At 44.1% G+C, this 27,807-nt stretch overlaps 2 protein-coding genes across 6 annotated transcripts in view; one reads left to right on the top strand and one right to left on the bottom strand.

Annotated features, from left to right (window-relative positions):
* Positions 1-1,100: 1,100 nt before the first annotated feature.
* On the bottom strand, positions 1,101-22,109 carry KLHDC1 (kelch domain containing 1). 2 transcript variants are annotated; one of them, XM_017825464.1, is made up of 13 exons: positions 21,857-22,109; positions 19,448-19,518; positions 18,141-18,258; positions 17,384-17,502; positions 15,612-15,690; positions 14,582-14,665; positions 13,733-13,816; positions 8,887-8,945; positions 6,727-6,839; positions 6,233-6,305; positions 3,034-3,118; positions 2,451-2,503; positions 1,101-2,070 (listed from the first exon to the last, which is right to left on the bottom strand). In XM_017825464.1, the coding sequence occupies exons 1-13, from the start codon at positions 21,953-21,955 to the stop codon at positions 1,896-1,898; spliced, it is 1,212 nt and encodes a 403-aa protein (XP_017680953.1). In that variant the 5' UTR covers positions 21,956-22,109; the 3' UTR covers positions 1,101-1,895. The 2 variants fall into 2 exon arrangements, with proteins under 2 accessions (XP_017680953.1, XP_017680952.1); XM_017825463.1 differs by having other exon boundaries at positions 21,854-22,108.
* Positions 22,110-22,191: 82 nt separating this feature from the next.
* POLE2 (DNA polymerase epsilon 2, accessory subunit) overlaps positions 22,192-27,807 on the top strand; it is a 17,829-nt gene continuing 12,213 nt past the window's right edge. For 2 of the 4 annotated variants that reach the window (XR_001876497.1, XM_017825461.1), the window contains exons 1-2: positions 25,487-25,576; positions 27,237-27,337. Coding sequence is in view for 2 of the 4 variants with exons in the window: in XM_017825461.1 (XP_017680950.1) it covers positions 25,509-25,576; positions 27,237-27,337 (169 nt within the window). In the remaining 2 variants the exon portion in view is untranslated. Of the gene's footprint in view, positions 22,378-25,479; positions 25,577-27,236; positions 27,338-27,807 lie in introns of those variants that run through there. The other 2 variants (XM_017825462.1, XM_017825460.1) reach the window with 2 other exon arrangements.

Below are 27,807 nucleotides of genomic sequence, written 5' to 3'. Positions count from 1 at the left end.
AACCCCTCAAATTAACCTTAATGAGCACCTGAACCCTCCAAAATTAAGGTGGGGGGGGCACCTGAGCCTTCCAAATTAACCTGGATGGGCACCTAACCTCCCGAAATTAACCTTGGGGATACCTGAGCCTTCCAAAATTAACCTTGGGAGCACCTGAACCTTCCAAATTAACCTGGATGGGCACAGGAACCTTCCAAAATTAACCTGGATGGTCACGTGAACCCCTCAAATTAACCTTAATGAGCACCTGAACCCTCCAAAATTAAGGTGGGGGGGGCACCTGAGCCTTCCAAATTAACCTGGATGGGCACGTGAACCCCTCAAATTAACCTTAATGAGCACCTGAACCCTCCAAAATTAAGGTGGGGGGGCACCTGAGCCTTCCAAATTAACCTGGATGGGCACCTAACCTCCTGAAATTAACCTTGGGGATACCTGAGCCTTCCAAAATTAACCTGGATGGGCACACGAACCTCCCAAATTAACCTTGATGAGCACCTGAACCCCCCAAAATTAACGTGGGGGGGCACCTGAAACACCACAATTTAAGGGAGGGCTTTTGAAACCCCCAAATTAACCTTGATGGGCACAGGAACCCCCCCAGTTAACAGTGGGGAGCACGTGAATCCCCCAAAAATCAAATCTTAGGAAGCACCCAAACCTTCCAAAATTAACTCTCAGGGGCACCTGAACCCCCCAAAATTAACAGTGGGGAGCAGCTGAACCCCCCCAAAATCAAATCTTAGGAAGCACCCTAATTTTGGAACCTTCCAAAATTAACCTTGATGGGTACCTGAACCCCCCAAAATTAACCTTGGGAGCACATGAACACCCCAAATTACTGAGGGGGGGGGCACCTGAACCCCCAAAATCAAAGCTAACAGGGCACCTGAAACCCCCAAATCAAACCTTGGGGGTGGGGATTACTTGATCACTCCCCCCCAAAAAAGGAGGGAGGGAGGAGGGGAGTTTAGCACATAACATTACAGCTCTGTTACAAAACCCAGTCACAAAACTTCCCTCTTTGATACAAATTTGCTTCCAAATATCCTTTCCCCAAATAATGAAGTTTTACAGACTGTAAAAACATCACAAACTTGTCAAAATGGATCTCAATTCAACTCTCTATAAAATTTTAATGACTGTGCTCCTGTTAACTAAATATTCAAAACAGAAAAATAGCCCGTCCTACATTTGCTCTTTTTAAACAATAAATAAGCAACTTTTTGTGTTTGGTTTTTTTTTTTTTAAACAAGAATGAAATATAAACTTTACACATCCAAAATACAATATACAACTTATTTCCAAAAGGACTTAGTGATGACAGAAACAGCAAAACGAGGTGATGAGCAGAAGTTTTCCTACAGACAACAGGTCACGCTGCTCGTCACAGGTTTTTCTTCAAGTTCCACGGTTCCCTTATGGATTTTCCTACTTGGAGCATGAGGTGGGGCTCCATTGTTTGAGTGGATGATGAGAGGAGAGTCTGGTGGAATCCAACAATAAGATTTGGTGGTGCTCCCAAATTTGTTACCTTTTAAGACTGACGAGTGTGGATCTCCCCAGGCCACTGTGTTGAACTAATTTAGGCTGATGTGATAAGGCTGCAGGCAGATTTTTAGACCTAAGCCATATTTTTATCCAACTGAAAATGTTTTGTATCCCCTTCCAAAAGAACAAGGTGGGTGGACTGTCTCCTTAAGACCACAACAGAAATGAACAATATATACAAATGAAGTCGCATTCGTTTCCTAGGCAGAAAACAAGAGAGACTTCCCATAAAAAGGATTTCTTTCGTTCTCAAACTTCACTTAGAAACTCAGCTTAACACACAGTTGTTCTGGAACAGCAGTAACAAAACACTTGGAGGTGTCCCAGGGTTTCCCTGCCCTTGTTCATGTGGTGTTGAGTTGACTTTGTCTTTCGGTCTCGGCTTTCCTCTCCTGCCGGTGGGTCACTGCAGCCCAGAAGGTGATTTTTTTCAGCACTTCCTGCAAAAGTTTGGATGGCAGGCAGGGAATCTGGTTCCCCAAGAGAGCTGCATTCTTCCCAATGCAGTCGAGACACAGCCTGAAGAAGGAAAACAGGAAAAAAAAAACAAAACCCCTTTAAGTAAATGGTCTGTAATCTGAAGACCAAGTGACAACTCATTAAAGTTGGTGTTGTGCATTAATTACAGATGTTGTGGGTGCACGTGCAGCAGAATTACACACCACCAGGGATTAAACTGCTGTGGATCATCACACATGGCATGGGTCAAATATTTACTGAGGAGGTAATTTGGTATTTTACCTGCCTGTGCAGCAGCACGTGGCTAAAATCACCCTTGGAGCAACCGGGTCTGGTGGAAGGTGTCCCTGCCCACGGCAGGGGGTGGAACTGGATCGTCCTTAAAGTCCCTCCCAACCCAAACCAGTCTGGGATTCGGAGATTCTGTGACCACAACTCACCTGAGGAGGGAATAAGGTTGAGTCTGAAATATCAACAAGTCACTGCAGTGACCCTGATCAAGAGGAAAAAAAAAGGAACCATTAAAATGGCAAACAGTTTATCTCAGCCATAGTGCTGCTTTCTAGATTAATGTCACATTAGTTACCACGTGCATGATTTAAAACTGATAATACCTAAATAACTATTTATGAAGCATCTGAACTACAAATCCCTTTTTATTCCATCAGTCAAGAAAGCTTCAGGTGGGGATTCCTCGGTGGTGGTTTTCAGTTACCAATTTGAGCCAACATCTGAATCTGTTTGTTGTTTGTTGTTTTTTTTTTTATTTAAATCCCATCTATAAATACATTAATTGATTTGCTCAGAGAGGTTGTGGACTCCCCTGGATCCCTGGAAGTGTCCAAGGCCAGGTTGGACAGGGCTTGGAGCAACCTGGGCTAGTGGAAGGTGTCCCTGCCCATGGCAGGGGGTGGAACTGGGTGAGCTTTAAGGTCCCTCCCAACCCAAACCATTCCATGATTCCATCATTTTATATCAATTATAATTATCCTAGTGATAGGATTTATTATCCAGTTTACTGACTGTGTCCATGAAAAGCAGGTCATCTTTGCTCCCACCAAACACCATCACTTCTCCTTCTTTTCCAAGGCAGGCTGTGTGCCAGAGTCTGGAAATAAAACCATAAATGCAATTAGTGCCCAAGGAACATCATCATTTGTGTGTTATCAGCAAGACAAAGACATTATTTCAGGACTGTTCAGAGGTAAAAAATAGTAGCTTAAAATATATTACTCGTTAGTTTAACAATATAAAAGGAGAGAGCAATGTGACTATCCATCTCACGAGAATTATTTGCATACAGACTAATATATTTTGTCATTATTTGACTCTTCTGTACTCTGGTTATATAAACTTTGTCTTATTTATCACTACATTGGAAAATTTTTAGACAAAAACATAACTCTGCAAACAAAGCTTTGGCCAAGGGCAGCTTTTCTTTTCCTTTTTGAATTTTCCACTGTTTCTTTGCTTCAGAAGTACAGTTCTAGTGGCTTTCAGTCCGTGGGGTTCTCAGTACTGACTTGGATCCCTGAGCACTAGGAACACCAGTTATCCTGTTTCAGTCTTACACTTGCCCCAAAGATTCCTGGGGATCAGTTCCCGTGGGTCAGTCACACCACATCAGGTTTTGTGTTGTGCATATAAAAATACATGACGTAAAAGAGACCCCACAAAACCACAACCTGATTTTATAATCAAAGATTCTGCAGCCACACCTTGCTAGATTTATTTTTTATTAGCTGCAGATCAAACCCTCTAATTTCTCTGCTGGTCTATCACCAGTGAATGTCACAAGATGATCCCCACAGAAATCTGGCCCTTTAGAGCTGCAGAACCAAAATAAAATGCCCCACTACATTTTCACGCAAAAGTAAACGTTCCCACTTTCTTACTCCATTCACATCCTTAGGCTAAACTGTATCCCACTTTTTCCCTTCCTCCTACCTGTGGATAGATCTGTCTCTGCCTGATCTGCATTAGGAAAACTCTGGCCTGGACTTGGTCACGAAGAACAGTGGGAAGCCTTTCCTGCCTGGACTCTGGTGACATCCTATCTCGCAACCTGAGGCTTTTCCTACAGCCTGACAAGAGTTTCTGTCCTCCCACGGCTGCTCTAACTTATCACCTAAACATTCTGACAGAGCACGTTATTGAAATCACACACATCCTTCAGACACAGCTCTTCCAGCTACAGGAACAGCATGAAAACACTGGGAATGCAGGAGTTAGACAGTTCTCTGTTTTAACCCAGCATGCAGAACGTTGGCTGAAGTGCAACTGATGGACAGAAAAGAAGAACAGTATTTTCTACCAATACGGAATCACTTGGGAAGACAATTTTTTTTTTAGAAAGTATTAAAAACGAAGGTTGAAGGAAATTATTCTTCACAGAATTTAGGGAGGGAATCAAACTTGCAGAAGCACCTGGAACAGACATTAATGAACGTGTGATATTCTGGGTATTATTAGAAAATAACAGAAATATATATAAAAGAAGTACACGTATAAGGATTATTGCCCCTGTATTTTAAGTCGGAGGAGCAACTGAGCTGACCTAAACCTTTTCCAGCTGCAGAGATCCTGCAGTAATCCTGGATACAATCATGGTACAAGGAAGTACTTCACACTCCAAGCAGTTCAATATACAGACAGGCTTTTGGTGTGGCCCCTTTTATCCATGTTTCCTGGAGCCATTCCAAATCCACCTGGACGTGTTCCTGTGTCACCTGCTCCAGGTGAGCCTGCCTTGGCAGGGGGGTTGGACTGGAGGATCTCCAGAGGGCCCTTCCCAGCCCAGCTATTCTGTGACTTCCTGAGAAAGGTTAATGAAGTTTTTGGGGGTTGGTTGGTTGTTTAAGGATGGGAGGTCCTTTCCTTCAATAAAGAATTAGGTCCTCAGGGACCTAAAAAAGAATTAGGGAAAGGTCCTCAGCCTCCAACCCAAATACCACAATCCTCAGGTGGTGGAGAACCACAGGACACGTTTGGAACTGAGGGAGCTCTGAGAGTCCTGTCAGGATGGGATCCTAAGGCTCTGCTCTCCCAGGACAGGCTGGGCTGTGTGTGCACAACAGCTCCCCTTGTATCCCACGATGGGATCTGCCCTGGAATTGCCTGGAAACCACTTGGGGCTCAGGAGTCACTGGTTCCTACCATCCAGCCCCTCTGCCAAGCCAGGCACAGATGTTATTCCAGCTTTACTGCAGAGGAAAGGCTGAGCTGCAGCTCCTGGGGCTGCTGCCTGTCCAAACAGCACATCCTGTCCCTTCCTGGTCCTCTTCCATGATCCCCAGTGAAAATAATGACACAGGGAAGGCTTGAAACCATCCACGTGTAAAGCACTGAACACAGATCCTTGGCTGCTACTGCTGTGCTTTATTTAAGGCAGCCATCAGTCCCTTCATCTGTCAGCTCACTAATCATAAAGGGAAGATATTCTGTGAATTAAGGTAGTTTATTTGAGCCTGAAGCACAAAAAAGCAGAAAACTTGGTCTAGCTGTGGCTGTTATGTTTAAAAGACACCCTAGAACAGGATAAAACAGGAAGAAAGTTAAATGAGGTGAAGATATTTCAGTAGCAGAAGACAAGGCAGGAATCATGCAAATGCCAGACCAGAACTGTATATATTTGTATCGTAAAAGAATAATAGAAAATGGTGCTGAAAGTTCCTGGGTGGATGCAGAGAATTAATTCCATGAAAATCTGAATATTTACTACCTACAGCAAACCAATTCAATAGTAATTCTCTTATAAAAACACATATTGCTTCAAACATTGCATTAATAAACAAGATATTTTACTTTTGAACCCCGAGAGATGCATCCACTTTTTTATGGTTCTCTCCTGTTTCTAATAATGTATCAACATTAATCAACCTTTATTATTCTCTTTGGTTATTAATTCCCCAAAGGTTTTGAGGTATTTCCTTATGTAACAATAATTTGGCTGTAGAAAACCAGGTTGGTTGGACACCCAGCTCCTTCACCACAAAAACATCTTTCAAGGCAAATGGACATCAACCACAATAAACAGAGAAACTCAAAATGCTGTATCAGACCTGCAGGAAAATAGGGCATTAAAGCAAACTATTTAATCATACTGCATTAATTTTCTAAAATATTCATATAATGCCGTTCAAAGATACTGTTCAGTAATTTAAAAATCCGTTAATTTTTAAAAATGATTTAATTTCAGCACACATGGTCTGTGTTTTTATACCTAGGCCTACTCTTAGGCAAGTGGGTGAGTTGTTTCCATCCGTTTGTTGTAATGCTGTGGATCCAGCCATCACCTACAAGGTAAGAACATGCATTAGTGCCTTTTTTTGGGGCCCAAAATTACCTTTTTTTAATTTATACAAGCAGCTCTGTGTTCTAAGAACACGTTACATTCAGGTAACAGTAACATCATCACTACATTAACCTGCATCTTTTCACTCCTTGTAATTTAACTGAACACACACTGCATTGAAACCTGGAATTAAAACACACTTGACTTCTTTTCTTTTGGAGAAACTGAGAAAATCACCCCCTCCCAGTGGATTTATCTATGAAACTTAAAATTATTTTCAATAATTTCATGGTCTTTTCATGAAAACAAATTGCCTTTTCTAAAAAAAAAAAAAGGAACTCACAGAAGACTATCCCACTCCCTATTTCACATTTTTCACTCTGATTTGAACAGAATAGAATTATAACCTCTAAATTACTTACTCAAAGGAACATTATCAGAGCTTAGTCCACCAAAAAGAAAAAGTCTGTCATCTCCTATCGGAGTCAACGTGTGCCAGGAGCGATCCTTTGGTTTCTCTCCACTGATATTAATTCTTGGTGAAACAAAGAAACAAAAAAGACCAAATTTGCAAAGAATGCTGAAAATTAACTTGGCAGAAAATTTCTTAGTTTGTCCCAGAGTAAGCTTGGATGTTTTCCCAGTGAAAAAGCAAAGACAGCAAAGAGTAAATAATCAAATCAACTGCACCTACATGTAGCTAAAGAGTTAACTGTGATTAAATTTAATGAATCCTCTCCAGTCCTAGGAAAAGGGTTTTAAATGATCTGAGGATTGTGGCTTTACCTTTGATCCAAAAGCTACCACCTCTTCAACCGCTGTGGTCACCCAAATTTTGAGGTAAATGTTAGTAAGAAGGTGATCTGTTAAGTACAAAACAGATGCAGGCTTATTATTGCCAAAATCTGCTCGTGTTACAAAAACATAAGATTTGAAATTGGGTTTTAGTTGGGTTTGCTTGAGGTGAGAATGTGAACAGCAAAGACCCTGAGCCTATGGGATAACCCCCAAAAAAACCAGTTTTGGTGTCTGTATTTCCTTTGTAGTCAGTGAAGAGAAACAGGTGCCTGAAAAGCACAACCTGGGGATTTATTTTCTGCTTCTCACCCCCAGGAAGTGCCTGGTTCCCTTCACTGGGCATGGAGGGAGCCCTGGGCGAGGAGTGGAGGCACCTGTGGCGCAGCCAGAGGAATCTCACTGCCGGATTCTCCAGCTGGAAGCAAAGCCTGAAGAATCGGAGGGAATTAAACAGGGATTGCAAAAACTGTCCTGCTAAATTTGGCACCCAAGCCCAGTTGCAATGTTTGAGGGCCTGCTCTGCACAGCTCTTGTGTAAGAGGCTGCTAAACTTGGCCAAGGGGCTTTGAGGGTTAAAAACAAAAAATATAAACCAGGTACTGAGGGGTGACAAAATTTCCATTTTCGTACTGCAAAAAAAACGATCACGGTACCAGAAATAACACAATATTGAACATTCTGAGCAACAATCAGTGGAGCAAAGGGACTTCTGGGTAGTGGCAGCTAAAATAACAACTGCAATCCCCTGCTGGATGATATTCCTGATTTACTAGGTTTATATTATGCAATTCCTTAAGAAACCTGTGTGGAGTTGAACAAGAAAGACACTTGACTGGTTAGTGGGGCTTTAAATGAAATCATTATTGCATTTGGAGCTTTTCTGTTCTTATTTTACAGTGTTTCTGTGGGGAATCATGGCACCTCTGGAGTAAAATTCTTTATATTGTGATCATCCCTTACAAATGCCTGTTTTTTAACACCATTGCTGATTTTAGTGTGTAACCAGAAATAACTTTTCAAACAGTTTGTGCAAAGACCGACTGCAAACTGGAGTCAAAAATGTAAATACTGATTTGACATTGTCCTGAAAGATACACTGAATTTTCTTCTCCTTTTGTGATCAGGAGATGAAATAAATAATGAATAAATATGGACCCTTTATTCCTCCTGTGAGGTGCCACCACAGCAGCAGACACTGTGAAAAGGCTCTTTTTTTGCCCATAATATCTTAAATCTCTTTTTTTTCAGTCTCTCAAAGGCTCTTTGCTGAGGTGCTGGAATGGCTGGATAGGAGGCTCCTGAATTTACAATGATCCAACACTAAATCACGGGTAGACCTTGGGAGCCCTTCTTGGATCACAACAAAGAAATAACTGAGTTTTGGAAAAATGTTCAGTTTTCAGGATTTCATGGTCTTTTATGACAGAGACCCTTCCCCAATCTGTGCTGTAATTAGCCAACTACAGATACTAAGAACAGCATTAGAGAAGACATCAGACCCGAAATTCCATATGGATAAATGCACCCATCTTGAAAATTAGGATGTTAAATCACTACATGCTGTGCCTGAAACAGCATCATCAGTGCTTTGGTGCAGAACAGAAAAAGCTTAGTAACCACTACCAAATTAAATTAAATGGAAATCACAATATAGCAGCTGTTAAAATAGTCCCCAAACTCTCATTCTCCTCTTGGAAAAGCTACAGGATTAGCTCTGGATCTATTTAACAATATGGTTCAAACTGCTACATTCAGTTTTAAGTGCTAGAGGGGGGGAAACTCACCTTCCAGACCAAGTCCAAGTGTCTAAATTCAGGCAGTGCAAATCATTCATTCTGGTTTGCTGAAACAAAGAAATAAAATCCCACTTGTGTTATGTTAAGCAAACAAGAAGCAAAGCATTTCAGTGAGGCCTTCCTGGGACAGAATATGACAAGTGACAATATTCTGAAGAAATCTGTACCCGTGTGCCTTAACATAAATCTGTTTTCTGTGGCAGATGAAAAGCATTTCTTCTCAAAAAAAAAACCAAAACAAAAAAACCCAAAAAAAACCCCTGAACATGCAACTCTCAGGAAACTGCCTGTCAGGAATATTTCCAGTCATGCAATGGCACTATGGGGCCAATTTTAGCTTTTAACAGTGAAGAACTGCGTGATATTTATTCAGTTCCTGCAAATGTATTTAACTTTCATCCACAGAATTCATGGGAGGTAAATGCACAAGGTATTTTACTCTCACAGAGTTGCCTCATGTTATTTTTCTTTATGTTCTGATCAGAACTCTGTATCCTCCTGCCTTACTCCTTGGAATATCCTGGTAGTGCTCAGTGCATCCCACAAAAAGTCCATCACGTCTGTGGTTTTCTCTCTTGCCCTTTCACAAAGTTACTACCAGCAATGACAAGGTTTTAGGACCCTTTAGCACTTGCCACAAACATAATAAAATGGGAAATCAGTGCACTTTCCTGTCTGCCTGTGATGTGAGATGGAGAAGTGACTGACTGCCTTAGGGCTGGGGGAGAAGATAAAAAGAATTTCTCTGCTTTAGGTTATTTTCAGCGACTCACAACACACTCCACTGACACCTGCAATTCCCCTGGGTGCTACAAAAAAGATCTGGGAAGTAGGGAAATGTATCTTGCCTTACCTTCCAACTCCTTTTCTCCTAGGGTAGTCCATAGATCTATTAGAATAAGCCTTTCTCCAGCTGGCAGATCCTTTGAGGCAGAAACTAGGCTGGTCATGTAAGTCAGAACAGGAGTAGTTTTACCCCTGAGAACTCAGCCAGGGAGTGAGTGTGAGAGACTTCCAAAGCTGTCCATCAGAGCTATGGGAAGTCTCTCAGGGGATTTCAGGAAACAGCAAGGTTTTCAGGATAGCTACGGCCTCCTCTGACCAAGTACTTTGCTGTCCTGGAGAAGGGAATGTCAACCACAATCCTGGGATGCCTTCAGGGAGGGCACCAGGCTACAGGAAAGCAGAACGTGAGGGTTTGGGGCATTGCCTGAGAAACTTTATCCCTCAAAAGGGTTGAATGTTAACAACCAAGTGTGGTCCAGCTGACAGCCAGTGGAACAGATCTGTCTTCCATGACAAGTCTATCCAGTTTCCTGCTCCTTCTGGTGGCTATGAGGAACAAATTATCCAAGCAGAAAGCAAAATGCAGTTGGTATCTTCTGTGCACAACTTGGGGCAGGGTGGGCAAAACCCAACGTTCTGGCCTCTACAACTGAAAATATTTAATCATCTTGGAACAACACAATTTGATATGAAGGGCATCTATCAGAGAAAGGGAAGAAAGTTGCTGTTATGTTGGAAATTTAGGTTTCAAGAAGATCCTGTTCAAGACCTCCTCGCTGACTTTCCTTTCCTAGGCATTAGGCAGAAGATGGAGAAGTTTCCAGTTTCCTGGTCCCTGGGAAATCAATGTATTATAATCTTTACATTCTCATGATTCAACAGCTCGACAGATCCACAATTACATCAACCTCCTCTGGAATTCAAAACATCATCAGCTGGACAGTTCTGCCCAAGATTCAGTCCTTTAACAAAGCCTTTCTACCCAACCCTTATTTGGCAGACTGGAAAGCACGCAGGTTTATCACCACTTGCCATACACAGTTTTCTTGCAGTTTCTCATGTATTTCTAACTGGTATGTGCAATATTTAATCATTCTGACAATCCTAAAATGATTCTTAACTGGCTTTAAAGCACCAAGCCTCCTAAGAGGGTTTGCATTTCCCTTGGACCTACAAGGACTCCTGAGACATTCTGCTTATCTCTGGTGTGTTCATTTATTTGCAGCCCAGTAAACATTAACCAGGATCTGCTTTGTCTCAGGATTAACTTTCCAGCACGATGAAAGGCATTAAGGGTGACATTATTCTCAGCTCACTGCTCTTACAGTAAATTCTGCACCTCTCCATTCTGGAATTACAACCAAACAGCTACTCCAGCTCCAATCTTTGCCAAGAGAAGGACTGCAGCTCGATGGATCTTCAGGGACAGGAAATATAAACATGCTTACATTAAGGCATCAGATGTGTGAAGAGCTGCTGGAAAGACTTAGGTTTGTTACCTCGTTCTTTACGTGAAAATTTTCCACTTAAATCAAACACAAGACTTGCATCAACTTTTGGACTAACTCTCCTTCCTTCCCACTTTCTCCCATTTCTGTTTTTCCAGGGGCTTACCTGAAGGAACAGAGTCCACATAACACTTCTGAGCCTGCTTTCAAATGATTCCTGGTACAATTGATTTTGATCATCATCATCATCATCATCATCTTCTTTTACCAGTTCTAGCTCCAACTTTGGAAAAAGGTGCCCTTTTCTCCCAGAAAGATGAATAGGAGAAGCCTCATGACACTTCCTGGCCCTTTCTGGTTCCTTGCAGAGCCTTTTCCCTGGGAAGATTTGTATTATGGTGAACTAGAAGGAGAAGGAGGAGCAGAGCAACCCCGTATTTGCTCCTTAATTTATGGAGAAAAGCAAGACTTCATCCTTTGGGGAGGAGTTACTCCTGTTGTCAGGAAATGTAGTGGGGTTTTGATGTCTTTAGCTTTCTTGTTTCATGACTTACATTAATTCCTCAAGCCCCACTGGATGTTCCCAAACCTTTCTATGTTTCCTTCCATTTATTTCTAGGATAGAAAGTGAATCAATAACAATTACTAAGGTGAAAATTACACTGACTGCTCTCCTACAGAATTAAATAAGCTTTCCACAATTCCACTCTGACAGGGTTCCCAAGTGGTTTCACTGAAATTCAGCCTGTTTTTAAGGAAGCTGATGCTACATGAGGAAGAGAAAAACCTTTTCAGATCAGAGCCTTCTGAATCCTGTGGTCAGACAGAGTTAAACAGAAGCCCGAGGGCAAATCCTCTGAGGGCAGATCTAATCATGCACCAGCACAGTGGAGAAATGACAGGTGAGCTCCAGCTAAATAACAATAATTCCACTTGCAGAGGCTGCATGAAATCCCAGCTGGAGTTCCAGAGCAGTTCAGTGGCAACAGGCCCAGTGCAGCAACCCTGAGCTGAGCACAGAGCCCTCAGTGCTGTCCTGGCTCCGGGGTGAAGGGCTCAGCCCTCGCTGAGGGAACGAGGCTCTGGAGGCCAAGGAAGTGACCAGGAATAAATGGGAGGGCAGAAGGTCCTGAGCTGCACATTTAGTTCTTCACACCTGGGCTTCTTTCCCTCCCAGGCCTGTGGGCTCCTTAAATGAGGAGCAGGATTTGGCTGTGGTTCAGTTCCCAGCAGACAGGGAAGAGCAATTCCATGGCAGAGGCACAGGGCTCTCCCTCAGCCCGGCATGGACAACCCTGACACACAAGGTTTGGTCGTTTTTCAATCTCTTCCAGTATTTCTTTATTTCCTTAAGTTATTTGCAAACCAAGTTTGACCAAACCCACAGCTCTGGAAGCTGCTGTGTGCAGCTCTCTTAGGCAGAGGTGGGGCTTGATCCCAAAAATCCTGAGCCTGTGTCAAAGGCCACATAATGGCAAAGAACAAACAGGATCCATTTTGGTTACTTTCTTTCCTGATTGCTCTGAAAAGGTGCTTGGAAAAAAAACTTTTCTGCAGCCTGTAGGAGGAAATTCAAACTGGAAACTGGCTGGACATGTGTGACATTTCTACAGGAGTAGAAATCATTGGTAACAGAACTGCAGACATGCCCTGGGAACAACACTGTGGCAGGAAAAACAGGGAATAGGGAACAAAGGGCAATTTTACACTGCTTTGTTTGCCAGTTCTTGGGATACAGGGGTTAGTTCATGGCAGCTTTCCAAGATGAAGTCGGCATATGCTCGCTGCAGGGCATTCCCAAACAGCTAATTCCTTCTCTTCTACCAAAGCCACAGCACTGGGGGCTTTCAAAAGCTTCTTCACTGTTACTTTTCAGAGGAGTAGAGACAGAAAACATCCAGTCTCATCCTCCAGCTGAGCAGGATTAAAGGCTCCAAATTAGCTGTAGTTAAGAGAGCTAAAACATTACAAACCACAAGAGTACACAGCAGCTTAAACTGGGAGGCTTTTTACTTGCCTTACAGAATCTGTTTCTTACATTAAAGCTTCAGCAGAGAAGAACTGAAGAGAAAAATCTCCTCTGACCAGCACTAGAGAAATTAAATGTGTTGCTGAGAGGTTTAATATCTCCTTGCTTACCATGTTGGCTTCATGTTTTTTTAGGTACAGATAACCAGGGAGATGATTCCTATAACTTTAAGGTGAAAAGAGTCAGCCACAATCCAGCCCTAATTTAAATATGCACTGACTGCATCCTCTTTGACTGTTACCTCTTCCAGACATCTGTATTTCTGTCACTTATGTGCAAAAAACGACAAAAGGTTAAATTATAAAGCCAACTCATCTCTTATTTACCAGACAGCCACCTGTGTTTTCCCTTTTGGGGACTATGTGTGCTTCATCATTAATATTACAGGCAGAAAGACTCTTCTTTTTGCAGAGGGTGATGGCAAGCAGCATCCTGAATTCAGAGCCCTTAACATCCAGGTTAGGCCAAGACATTTTGGACTTTTTTTTTCCTGCTATAAAGTGATTTTTGATAAAAAAAAAAAAATAACAGCCAAGAAAATAATATTACTGCCAAGAAAATGTTCAATTACCAGCACTCGTCCTCCAAAGATGTACCCTTTGTTTCCCAGCACAGCACACGTGTGAGCTGCTCGAGGCTGAGGTGGATCTCCACCCTGAAAGAGCCAAAGCAAGGTCCTTCAGAACATCATCAAACCTCCTGGACAGCTTTATTTGTCCAAGGTGAAAACCACCAGGAACTGGCACTAAAATCCCTGGAAATCACACCTTGAAATTTGATGTTATAGCCACGTAAATCAGAAATAAAGAGCAAAACTGGCTTTTATTTTGTAATGGCAATTTCCTTTTTCTTGTTTTGCATTTAGTTCATAGGAATTTTAGCACATCTTGTAAAGAGCATAAAACGCTGTCAGACACTCTTTACAATATACAACTGAGTTCTTATGTAAATTTACCTGGATTTTACGAACCTTTATGGAATATTTTAACACAATGTCAATAGTTCTGGAATATCCCAGTGCCTTTCCAGTTATGGCTCACCAACAGTAATTTTACATTCCCAACAGTTGTATTAAAGCTTGGACACAAAGTTTTATCTCAAAACTCTCCCCCAGATACACAATGCTCCATCACCTTCTAATGTACCCAGATTTCTAACAGCTCTCTGAAATTTAGGGGAATTTTTGCATCAGAACCAGATCACGAACAAACACCAGCCTAAAAACACCCCACGGGGAAAAAAAAATTCATGTCAGTTGTGAATTTCCCACATTCCAGAGGCACTGAGTGTCCAGTTTAATGGGATAAGCCTGAGCAATATTAAGCATCTTCAAATTACTTTTCCCAACCTCAATTTCTAGAGCACAGAAAACACACTGAAATCACAGTTGTGTCAAGAGATGAGACTGAAACACACTCACCCTGATTGCTGGTTGAGACCAAGTCTGTGTGGTTGTATCAAACACATGAACATCATTATGCCATCCCCAGAATATCTGTCCTTCCTGGAAAAAAAAAAATCAAAAAAATCAAAAAAAGTTTAAAACCCAAAAATAAGTATATTTTATTTTAAAACCTTTGGGCTTATTGAAGGACACAAACCCAGAAGTGACCTGTCAAACCGGAAAATAAACTAAAATACAGAATTTTCTTTAAAAAAATACATTAGTATTTTTAATGCAGCTGCTCGGGTCTAGTTGAAGGTCATCAGCACCCAGGGATGTTCAGGCTGATGACACCTGAAAATGGGTTTTATGCTCCAACATCACTCACTGCACGGGACAAATCTTACCTTCTGATTTTTATTGTAACACACTGAGAAATAACTAATTGTACAAAGTAATTTCTGTAATTCAATCTTTAACATTTGATGTCAGGATCTACATTCTCTTCAATGCACAGTTATTTCTTATTAATTCCTGTCATTAAATACTCTGATCAGTCTCCTTCTTTCTATTAACTGCAACAAATTATTATGGGAAAGTTTTGTAATATATTTGTAACTATTACCAAAAAATGACATAATGCCTAATCCAGGCATCTTTCTGGATAACAAATCAAATAAATTAACTAAGATTATTTGTCAGTTAGACTTGGGAAGCTATAAATTCCCTGATGTTACTTCTAAGAAATAAAGTCTTAAATTTTCTGGGGGTTTTGGCTTTGAAATATGTCTTCAGAATAAAACAGGGCTTTGTTCCAGTATTTTGTTTCACTGCACTCAAAGCCCAGCACCGAGGACTCGGAATCTGTGAAGCACCCACTGCTCCCAACGTGCAATATCTGGAATTTCAGATCCTGGAAGGTTCCAGTTTGCATTCCTGCTGATGTTATAAACAGAATGGAAAAATCAGACACATTTTCATACCCATTGAGTACAGTACAAAGGAGTTTTTTTCCCCCGACAATCAGAAAGGGACAAATCCCTTGGAATTGCGACAAATCCCTTACCCAAAACGCATCGTGGACATCGAAACAGTCACTCAGCTCATTGTGCTTCCTGCAGCCATAGCCCCCAAAATATATTAGCCTAAAAGAACAACAAAATAAGTTCATTTAGCAAATAGCTTTCAAATGGGTAAGCTGTAATAATTAGTTTCAAATTTCAGGTTACCTCCTGCAGTTATTATAATAATAATAATATAAGCAACTGAAAATATTTCCTGTTGCACCTGATTATGCAAACCTTAACCCTCGAGAAGCCTGGCAGAATTCCACACAAGGAAACAGGTTCAGGACAAGGTTCAAGAGGTTCAAGTCTCTGTTCCTCTCTCCAAAAGCTTATTAATCAGTGATATTTTCAGGCACGAGTCTCAAAATGACAAACAACACATAAGACAGGGAAATTCCTCGTTCTGCTCGAATCCCTGCCCTTCTCCAGGGAGATTCCCATGCTCCTGCTGTATTTGTTGGCCTCCTGTGTACATCTTTCGGCGAGAACTGTTCCCAAGGTTCACCCCACTGACCTTGCCTGGGAGACAAAAAGCCTTTCTCTGCTTTAAAACGAGATTTTCCGACTGAGCACTGCGGAACAAATCACACTGCAAGGATCGTCACACACCTCCCAGCCTAACATTCCACCCATGAACTGGCCATCCACAAGCAAAGCTTCCTAAAGTTTGGCTGAACTTCAACCTTTTGAGGCCATTTGCTCTAGTTGTCAGTGATCTTAGGAGAAGGCAATTTAGGAAATGATGGGATGCCGAAGCTCATTCCAGACTGACATTCCCGGGGAAACAGAGTTACTGACAGCATTGTGCAACACGCCACGACGTCCCCACCTGCAAACTCACAGCTCGTGGAATTTTAATGGTTAGCTCTCCCCAAATATTTTCTTTAAATGAAAAGGTTTCCCCTCTGCCACCTAAAACAAGCGATTTTCTCACTAGGCAGATTTCACGGTGCTCTGGGTAACTTCACTTAGTTTTCAATAATCTTGTGTTAACAGCTAAGGAGTTGTTCAAATACCTGTAATTTCCCCATCTCTTGCAGTTCAATTAGAATTGCAAAACCAAGAGACAGTACCCAGAGGCATCACAGACAACATCTTTAGATGGGGAGTCCACAAACAGAAAAATCACTTTCATTTGAAAATGTTCCCTGTAAATCACATTCCTACTTGTTTATAACAACTTCAGTAACAAATTGCTGACAAGGTACTGCCTTGTGACCACTTATGCCACAATATCCAGGCATTTTCCATAACAAGCACAAAATCTGGAGTATTTATTTCTAGCCAATTATTTTCTTCCTTAACACACACAAATATCTAGGCTGACTCAGTTCTTACAAAAATTAACTCGATCCCTGAAATGCCTTTGCAACTGTCAGCTTTTAAACTCCTTGAGAACACATGAAATGTATTTTATTGCAGGTAATAATTACGTTGATGGATATAACAAAAACGTAAATTTTATACTGATTTTTAACGTGTTAAATGTTAATGTGTTAAAATTAAATAATAGAGGCATAATGATTTTTTACCTGAAGCCTCAAAGCATTCCACAAACTTCCCCTAAACTTCCCACCCCTCTCCTAAAGCGGGGTTTTACTTACCATTAATTCTCATGTGTGAGAAAACTCTGGCAGCAAGTTGTTACACAAAATCCCACAGCAAGTCAAGCTAAGAATGAGAGTTTCCTGCATCCCAAACCTGTGTGCTCTTCACTTTATAGCCCTTCCTCTCTGCAATTAACACACATTAAATATTCTTAAGGTGTTACCTGTCCTTATAGACCCAGCAGGAAAGTTTGTCACGTGGGGTAGGAGGTTGACCTTTAAAATTTGTGATTTTTTTCCACCTGTAGGTTCCGGTTTTCGTTCTCAAGTTAACATAATAGAGCTTAAAAGGAAAAAAAAATGTACAATGTTTTCAGTATAAAGGATACCAACAGAAAGAACAACCCACCTCCCCCAAAATACACTAGTTTGGATTAAAAAAAAAAAAAAAGGAACTGGCAGTGGAGTTTACAATATGTAGCAACACTCAGGAAGAGGCAAATACATCACAAAAACACAGCTAAAATGTAAGAATTGGCAACAAGTTTTCCTGCCTGATGAGAGGCTCCATTTTACTTCTTTTCTAGTCAGGAGTGAACTCTGACTTCATTCTCATTAAATGATAAAACAACCAATTTCATTCTACTCTGCTAATTCAGTCTTCAGTTACAAGGACAACTGGTAGCTCTGTTTTAACTTTAATTACTACCTGATTATGTAAGGTAATCGCTGTCAGAGAGCAAAAATAAGAGTGATATTCTGAGATTAGTCTCATTTATGGTTGTCAAAATATTTTTTTTTAAAAAAAAGCAATTGGGAAGGCACAGGCAGTTCTCAGAAATGAGTACAGAAAGTTTTGCAAAAATGAAGTTTTCCCTCAAATTTCTCCTTGAATCAAATGCAAAGTAACCCACAGAAACAGCAAGGTCAGCATTATTACTCACTCAAATACAGTGTTACAGGGAAAAATGAATACAATACCCGATTACTGTATCCTTTATCATCAAATCCCCCAAAAATGTACAGCTTCCCATTGATGCTGGCCCCACAGCTCCCTGACATGGAAGTGGGCAGCTCCCCTTCCATCAGGTGCATTGTCCTGCAATTTAAAAAAAAACACATTAAGACCTCGCAAAGCCACTAAAACTTAACAATTCCCAACCCAGATTTATTAATAATATTTGGACTTCAAGCTAAAAATACAGCTTGGGTCATGACCAGCACTAGGAACTGGCTGATGAAGTCAGGCTCCTGTGGTGCAGGAGAACTTCCAGGTGAATACTGTGTGTGTTCATTTTTAGGAAGGTGAAATTCATATTGAAAGAGCTTTAACAGAGCTGCAACACTGATTATTCAAAATAGGGAAGTACTGTTAAGTCCAAAACCTCCTGAAATGAGCACGTGGCACTGCTGTTATTTTTCAAACTGAAAACTGAGGCAGAAGCAGAAACACTTCTCCATTCCTGCTCCCTCATTCCTGCTGTTCCTGGGCCCTGCACTCTCAGCTGCACATGGACAGCGGTGTGTGCTGGGAGCTCAGGGAGATCCTGGTTATAAATATAACCCTGAAAAAATAAAAGTTATATTTAACCCGGAGCGTTTCCCTGATCCAAGTTCCCGTGTGAGCACAAACAGCTGTGCTGGGACATCACAGGGAAAACAAGGCAGTGTGAGGGGGCTTTAGCACAGGGAGCCAAGGATTTCAGGGAAAAAAGGGGAAAAACGAAGCAAAAAAGGGGGGGGAGGGAAAAAAAAGGGAGGAAGGGGAAAAAAAAGAGCGAAGGAGGAAAGGGAGCAAGAAGGGGGCAAAAGAAAAAAGGGGAGAAGAGAAAAAAGGGGAGAAGAGAAAAAAGGGGAAGTTCTGAGTTATTTCTGAGTTGCATCGTATTGTGCAACGAAGTAATGACAAAAAATATATATAAGTGTAAATAGATTAAGAACCCAATTATCCAGTGTTCAACTGTTCATTCCAACACAGAAGTTTGTGTATGAAGAACTGAGCCAAAATAAACTCCCAAACAAATGCACCTGTTTCAACAGAGCCTTCAGCCAACCATTCCAAACATTCCCTTGAACATAATAATTAGACTTTAGGAATGAATGTGTTTCCTGGAGTTAATTTGCAAGCATATAGGCCTGTTCTTCAGTCTTTACATTAAACATCTGCTATTTAAACTCAGGGAACATGGCCAATAACTCATGTCACCGAAGCCTTTTCACTGCAGCTAACTGTCATCTATGCAAAGATCAACTTTCTATATTCATTAAATATAAATTATGGAACTTGCCATAACCCACTGTCCATTTCATAGATCCAGAGCTCATCATTAGGCAGATAAACTTCATTCTCTTCGATGGACTGAAATGGAAGAGAAATGGGCAAATGTTAAATCAATTATGCCTTACACAACATACATTTTAAGATGAAATGCTAAATCATGTTACTTAGCAACACAGAGTAATCTTAAGGAAATAATCTACCAGAGCATAAGTCATTAATGCTCTGATCATCCCAATTTTAAAACTAATTTATTTTAAAAATAAAGAACTCAATTCCTCACGACCACTTATTAAAGGCACAGATTGACCAACTCAATGTTTTGCCAGAAAAGATGTGTGACAACACAAACCAGATTTGGAGGTCCTGAATTAAAACTCATTATCTTTTGTTTTGGGAGATACTTTTAATTAGGAGGCAAATCTTGGCATAACGGAGAAGTGCAGAATAAAAAATAGAATATAAAAAGTGGAACTGAAAGGCAACAAAAGTTACTTGCAGTGGCTGAAAGAAGGAACTTGAAAGGACAAAATCTCAAATATAAAGGAGAAAATTAATTTCTCTGTGTACAAAAACAAAGACTCCTCAACAGAGGTCATTAACAAAGAAAAAACAACTTAGGAAAGAATGATGAGGAAGAACAACAAACAGGAGAAGGAAGCCCAAAAGCATTCAGTGCTCATGCTGAGTAACAACTACACCATTAATTATTGCCTTGACATCAGAAAGACATTAAAGACTGGGAGGGAATAAGCAGCCAGAGCCAGTAAATAAACAAATAAATCAAAATTGGATCAAAATTAAAGGAATGTGAAGAAGTTACATACAAAACTGAAATTTAATTCTCAGCCATTTGGTTACTGATATCGATCACTTGCCTTCAAATGACACTTTATTATGACTTTCTGAGTTTGAAAGGTGCCAACCAGGCAGGTACATCCTATTTTTGGCATGTTTACCCTGCCAGTTGCCTTTCCTTGGGAAGGCTCTGCTGTTCCACACTCCTGGCAGCTTCTGCAAAGTTGACTCAATTTAATCTGGGTATGTCAGAGGTCGAGCATTTGCTCCAGAACCAGCTCTGAGCAAATGCACTGATGCCAAAAATAAGTTTGCTGGGCAGCAGTGCACCAACAACACGTTAAAAATGATTTAGCTGTGTAAAGTGCTGCTTAAAGAGCAAGGATTTTCATAATATTCTCAACAAAATATATGCAATATTACTAAAAACATTTGCAAATTTTATCTGCTAAACTTAACACACGTTGTCTGTTTCAAATGTGCCACAAACCCACAATTTTTCACAAGAAAACCTTTGAAAACATTGTGCTCACCAGTCCACCCTCAGTTTTAAAGACCAGAGCACAGAAAACTAACAAGGATGACCAGTAATTTAAGTGATATATAGTTATTCAGAGTATTACAGAGTTTAAATCCAGGAGCTCCCAGCTAGAATTCTTGGCTTGAGTATGGCAAGACAAGCTCTGCACATTTGAAAGTTGCCCACGAAAAATATAGGTAGAATATTAAATATGTTGATAGAAATACAGTTTCCACCTGACCAAGACAATAACACAAAGCACAGGTATTTTCACATTTTATGGCCAATGTGCACAGACACTGTAGATAAAATGAAGTGGCTGTATTTAATGTATTTAATGTATTTAATTCACAGCTCCTGTTAGGGTGAATTCATGGAGCTAAAAGATAAGGATTTACTTATGTCAGAACCAGAACTGATCTTCCAACGAAAAATAAATAAAAGATGTGGGGTTTTTTGCCGGCCACCAGCTCGAGGTGACCAGCGGTGCTTTCTGAGGGAGGAAACCACGCTGCGTACATAACACAACTACGAATAAACAAACACATTGCGGGGACTCGGGAACAAGAACGCGGATTACACACAAAAAAACCGCCACAAATTACAGCCGTCACCCCCCTGAGGGACACGGGAGTCACCCTCAGAGCGACGGGAGGGGAGGCAAACCGGCTCCACCGGCCCTTCCCCGCACGTGGCGGGTGACGGGGGCGGCTGAAGGCGGGGGAAGGAGGACGCTGCCCATGGACAGCGGGCGCGGGGAAAAGGGGACGCGCGGAGCAGAGGGACGGGACGCCCCGAGCAGCCCCCGCGCCTCCCGCCCGTCCCCTCAGCGCCTCCCGCCCGTCCCCTCAGCGCCTCCCGCCCGTCCCCTCAGCGCCTCCCGCCGCCACTCGAACGCCGCGCGGCCGCCGCGGCCAATCAGCGCCCGCCGAGCGCTGAGGGGCGGCGGGGGGACCCCCCCCTCATCCCCTGCCCCGCCCGGGGCTCCCGGAGCCGCTGCCCCGCTCCTGGCGCCGCTCCCCCGCTCCCGGCGCCGCTGCCCCGCTCCCGCTCCCCCCGCCCGGCCCTCGCTGCCCGCGCCCCCCCCGCACGCCTTACCACGTATCCCCCCCACACGTAGAGAAAGTTCCCGTCCACCACGGCGCAGTGGCCGCTGCGCTCCTCGGCCACGCAGAACTGCTCCGCGGGGTCCGCCGCCATCTTAGGGGAGGAGGGCGAGGAGGAGGAGGAGGACGAGGACGAGGAGGAGGAGAAGGAAGGGGAGGAAGCGGCCCGGCTGCCTCACGGCTCGGCTGCCTCACGGCTCGCGTCCCGCCACCGCCTCCTCCGGGAGAGGCTGCGGCTCCGGCGCCGGTCGCTCCCCTCAGGCGGACGGGAAGCGAGGAGGGTCCAAAGTGTGGGGCGGCACCCGCCGCTCAGCCCCGCCGCGGGTCCGGAGCGGGGCGGGCGGCGAGCGCGGCGCTGCCCCTGCCCTGAGCATCGGGGACCGTGTGAGGGCTAGGGCTTAATAAGGCCTCCGGGAGGATGTGAGTAAAGACCACGAGAGGAGGAAAAAGGCAGCGAGAATAGGAGGGCTAAACATAAACCCGGAGTAAGAAGGGAAAGAAGAGCTGGATCTCAGCGTGAGTCAGGACAGGGGATGGCTTCGCACCGACAGAGAGTAGGGTTAGATGGAATACTGGGAAGGAGTTTTTGGCTGTAAGGGTGGGGAGGCCCTGGCACAGGTTGCCCAGGGAAGTTGTGGCTGCCCCTGGATCCCTGGAAGTGTCCAAGGGCAGGTTGTTCGGGGCTTGGAGCGACTTGGGATAGTGGGAGAGGGTGGAATGGGATGAGTTTTTACATCCCTTCCAACCCAAACCATTCCAGGATTCTGTAATAAGACAACCACAGCAGAACTCCCTGTCTCTCTGAAGGTGTGACACTCTTGTTGGAAATAGCACCTATGAAATAGTAGCTGTTATTAATGAAACAGTTGTACAGTACTTCAGACGCTGCCCATCCAGTTCTTAACGCTGTTACATCCACAACCCAGTGAATTCCCGCTGAACTGTGGAATTAATGGAATCCAAAATAAAACAGGTACAGTGCTTCAGAAAGAGGAGTAGAGTCGAGCTTGCGAGAAATTACTTCTTTAGCATCTTGTAAAAGGGCACCAAAACATTATTGTAAAGATTTTCTTGTGGAAGTGGGGTATATACTTCCTCAGTTGGATCTAGGAGGGAAGACTAAACTGATAATATTAATCACAGAATCATAAAACGTCCTGAGTTGGAAGGGACCCACAAAGATCATTGAATCCAACCCTCAGCCCTACACAGGACCATCCCCAAGAGTCCCCCCCTGTGCCCCAGAGGATCATCCAAACCCTCCTGGAGCTCTGGCAGCCTTGGTGCCGTGCCCACTGCCCTGGGGAGCCTGGGCAGTGCCAACCACCCTCTGGGGGAAGAACCTTTTCCTGAGATCCAACCTAAAACTCCCCTGACACAGTTCCAGCCCTTCCCTCAGGTCCTGTCACTGGTGATAGAGAGATCAGTGCCTGTCCCAAACTTTTAAAATGAAGCCATGTACTGATAGTGCATTGGGATGGTGGTTAAAATGCAGGAGTCAGCATTTGGAGTTAAGAAAAACGTGGGTAACAGGGAAACTTATCCACGGATCAATAGGTCAGGTAGAGCTACAATGTGCTGTCTCAGGAGATGTGCACAGAGGTTTTGCAAGCAGTGACAGACATGAAAATGAGCTGTTTGTCTTGTTTGGTGTTGCAAAATAATTCTATGGATCCAGGCAGATATGCTGACTGATTGTGGACCATTGGGATCTCTCCACTGGGTTGCTGCTCTCCAGGACCTGTGATGTCCAACAAAGCCATGGCAGGTGACAGAGACAAGGAGCTGGGAATGGCTTCCAGACCTCCAGACAGATGGCTCAGTGAAACATAAGCCTGCAGCTCACGCTGGAATACTTTTACATCTCTGGTGGGAGGCTCTAGGCAACCCAAGAGAATCCCAAATACAGCAGGATGCTGTAGGAGTGTGCTTTATATTCCCCCCTTGGTCAGAGCTTTAAAGAAAACTATTCCTGGGTGAGAGGCACATCCCTTCTCCAGGTGCACCTTCCTTCTTGAGGCGAGACATGAGCTGAACGGCACAATCAGGTTTTCTTAGAAGGAGAATAAGCAGTAATTTTAGCAAATGGAAGTACTTATGTAAGGATTGGGTTCGTAATTTGCACCCATCTGTGTGCCTGTGATGAAAAATAGATCATATTTCCTACCAAAATAGCTGAGACCTGTCAGATGGCAGCTTTTTGTCTGAAGAGAGTAGCTGCATTTTCACCTATGAGCTCGATCCCTGATGAGGAAGAGTGGTTATAAATTATGCAGTTGAGAATGGACTACGGAAAATAGCTGTCTTTAAATCCCTGCAGACTTTTGAACAAGGAACTTTCTTTCAGAGTTGCTTTGTGAGCCTTCTGTGAGATCAAACTGTACTTACTTTGAGAGATAGGGATGAGTGTTTGACTGAAACATGTGTTTTTCATCTGGGGAAAAAGCAGCTGCCCTACAAGACTGGAACTGTGGCTGCCCTGGATCCCTGGAAGTGTCCAAGGCCAGGCTGGATGGGGCTTGGAGCAACCTGGGCTAGTGGAAGGTGTCCCTGCCCCTGGCAGGGGGTGGAATGGGATGGGCTTTAAGGTCCCTTCCAACCCAGACCGTTTTAATCCATGATTACATGTAAAAACAGCCCTGGAGACCATCCTGTGCTTGTCAGCCAAGACAGACCCAGTGGAAGGGGTCTCTGGCCAGTGTCTGATTAAAGGTGAGAACAGGAGAAAACAAGGCACCATCCCAGGAGTACAATTCACAGCTGGATGTATTTGATGGATGTTTTGGGCAGGTAAATCTGGGGCTGGAGAGACTAGACAGGTGAATCTGGACTACTGGAGGTGCAGTGCAACCTGTGCTGGGCCTTCAGGGAAAGAGGAGGGGGCAGCAGTGGTGTGAGCTACTTCACCTGTAAGGCAACAAATAATAATACTGAGGGTAATTGCATTCAGTAACTTGTGTCAGCTGCAGCAAGTGTGTTTCACGGAAAAATGGATCACTTTAGGTTGAAAAAACTGCCTAAGATCATCAAGTCGTTCCTGCAGCACTGTCAAGGCCACCACTGACCCATGTCTCCAAGTGCCACATCCACGTGGCTTTTAAATCCCTCCAGGGATGGGGACTCCACCACTGCCCTGGGCAGCTGTGCCAGGGCTGGACAACCCTTTCCGTGAGGAAATTTTCCCCAGTATCCAATCTACCGGCACAAGTTGAGGCCGTTCCCTCTCCTCCTGTCCCTTGTTCCCTGGGAGCAGAGCCCGACCCCCCCTCAGCTCCCCCCTCCTGTCAGGGGGTTGCAGAGCCAGAAGGTCCCCCCTGAGCCTCCTTTTCTCCAGGCTGAGCCCCCCCAGCTCCCTCAGCCGCTCCTGCTGCTCCAGCCCCTTCCCAGGCTCCATTCCCTTCCCTGCACACGCTCCAGCCCCTCAGTGCCTCTCTCGTCCTGAGGGGCCCAGAACTGGACACGGCACTGGAGGTGCCTCAGCCCTGCCCAGCACAGGGCTCGGTCCCTTGGTGCTGTGCCCACACCGCCGCTGACACACCCGAGGGTCGCTCTCCCCGCGGCCCAGCGGGGCCGTCCCGGGGCTCCTCCCGGCGGGGCCGGGCCAGGGCGGCGGGGGCGGCCCCGGCGCGTTTGGCGCCAAGTCCGCCATGGAGCCGGAGCGGCTGCGGCGCCGCCTCAGCTCCGCGTTCCGCCTGCGGGGGCTCCTGCTGCGGCCGTGAGTACCCGCGGGCAGCGGGGGCAGCCCCGGGGACCGCTCCGGGCCCGCTCCGCCCGCCGGGATCATCCCCCGGCGGGGCTCAGGCCCGGGGGCCGGGGTCGTGGGATGGGGTCGGGGCAGCTCCGCACCCCCCGCATCCCCTCCTCGGGGCGTGATGATGCCTTTCCCCCCTCTTCATCTCCCCTCTGGAATCTCCTCCAAAGCCCTGTCGTTTTGCCTTTCCTGCTGCTGTGGGCCTCTTCCGTGCCTCTGTCCCTGCCTCCCACCCATGACCCGACCCACTGCGGCCCCCGCCGTGGGTACCACCAAAGACCTGCCCGTGTTCCCCCTCGGAGCCCTCCCTGATGCCGGTGCTGGGTGTTTGGTTGGGTTGTGTTGTCTGATACTCTGCCTGACAACTCCGGGATCTCTTTCCCAAGTTGCACTTGCCAGTCCTGTGTTCAGCATTCCCTGCTAGAAAAAGGAATAGTACTTCCAAATGAGGAAATGGCATTCCTAAAGACAGAAATGGTATTTCCAAAGGAGAAAATGGCATTTCCAAAGGCAGGAATGCTATATTTCCAGATATTATAATGTGTATTTTTTAGAGATGGCAAGTCAATTAAAAGTGGTTCCTGCTTGCAGTGGAAGGTGTCATGATTTATAGGACAGCCAGGGGCTCCATTGCTCCTGTTTTCCCTTTCTGTTTCATGTGTTAATATTAGTTCCGTTTCGTTTCTGTTGTGGGTGGGATGTGATTATTTTGGACAGTGTCCTGGCACTTTCATTAGCAAGGAGTCCAAGTCCAGAACTCCTGACTCCAGGGTTCCATGAACTGAGACATTTTGAAGATCAGGCTGATAACCAAAACACCACGTTGGTTGGCCAGCAGATGACATCGATAAGAAAATTGTCATCTTTAACTGCAAGACTGTAGTCTAAGGATAAGGGAAGAAACAGATTTCTAATTCCTGTGTTATGTAGAATTAAAATAATTCCAATCCCGGAGATACTGATAAACTGGAGAGGGTCCTGCAGGGTCTGTGAAGGTGGTCATGGGTTGGAAGCTGTGGTGTGTAAGGGAAGTAGGAAGAGCTGTGCTGCATCCAGGTATGGGGCTTCCAGCATCAGAAGGATGTGGAGCTGCTGGAGCAAGTCCAGAGGAAGCCATGGAGATGCTCCAAGGGCTGCTGCCCTCTGCTCTGGAACCAGGCTGGGAGAGCTGGGGGGGTTCACCTGGAGAAGGGAAGGCTCCAGGGAGACCTGAGAGCCCCTTCCAGTGCCTAAAGGGGCTCCAGGAGAGCTGGAGAAGGACTTTGGACAAGGGATGGAGGGGCAGGACAAAGGGGAATAGCTCACTGGAGATACTCGAGGCTTGGCTCAATGAGGCCCTGCTTTGAGTAGGAGCTTGGACCAGATGGTCTCCAGAGGTCACTTCCAACATGGGCTTAAATGTATGGAGCTGAGATTCTCCATATCCCCTTCTTGTCCTCGATGTTTTCAATCCCAGTGAGTGTTTTCTTTGACTTAAAGTAGTGCACTATTACCAGTTCTAATTGTTTCTACTTTTTTAAACCACAAGCCGTGTAGTGATGATGTGCACAGCTGCCAAAATCAGCACAGCTTGTATAAACTCTGGAATAATTATTGCTTTTTGTTCTTTCTCCACTGGAATTAGGGATGCTCTGAAGTATCTCACTGAAGCTTTTCAGTCCATCAGTGAAGTAGAACTTGACGATGCAATTGAAAATGTCATCGATGCCGTTGAAAAACAGCCATGTGAGTAAACAATTTCTTTTTCTTAGGCAAGTTTATCTGGCACTCAGGATGTTATTTAGACAAAGACAGAGTTACTGGCAGCAGAGGCACTCAGGTGTCATTGTAGTATAACGGATTGACTGAGATAAATGTGTTTGTTGACAATTTGTTTTGTTAAATACTGAAGTTTGCAGTGTCAGCAGAAGACATTTATGCCATTTAAAAAGTTGGCAGCCTGGTACATTCCTGACTTTTCCAAAAGTGGTAAAATTTTTCAATGCCAGTGACTAAAAGTTTGTATGGACATCTTTGTACTTGAAACTATCATTTTAAATAGATAGAGAGACTATTCACAAGAGCATGGAGTGACAGGACAAGAGAGAATGGCTCCAAATTGAAAGAGAGTAGGTTTGGATTGGATATTGGGAAGGAATTCTTGGCTGGGAGGGTGGTGGGGCCCTGGCACAGGTTGCCCAGAGAAGCTGGGGCTG

This window comes from Lepidothrix coronata, unplaced genomic scaffold (genome assembly GCF_001604755.1).
Source record: "Lepidothrix coronata isolate B3197 unplaced genomic scaffold, Lepidothrix_coronata-1.0 Scaffold119, whole genome shotgun sequence".
Classification (NCBI taxonomy): Eukaryota; Metazoa; Chordata; class Aves; order Passeriformes; family Pipridae; genus Lepidothrix; species Lepidothrix coronata.
The sequence above is the reverse complement of the archived record's forward strand: the minus strand, read 5'-3'. Positions and strand labels throughout refer to the sequence as shown.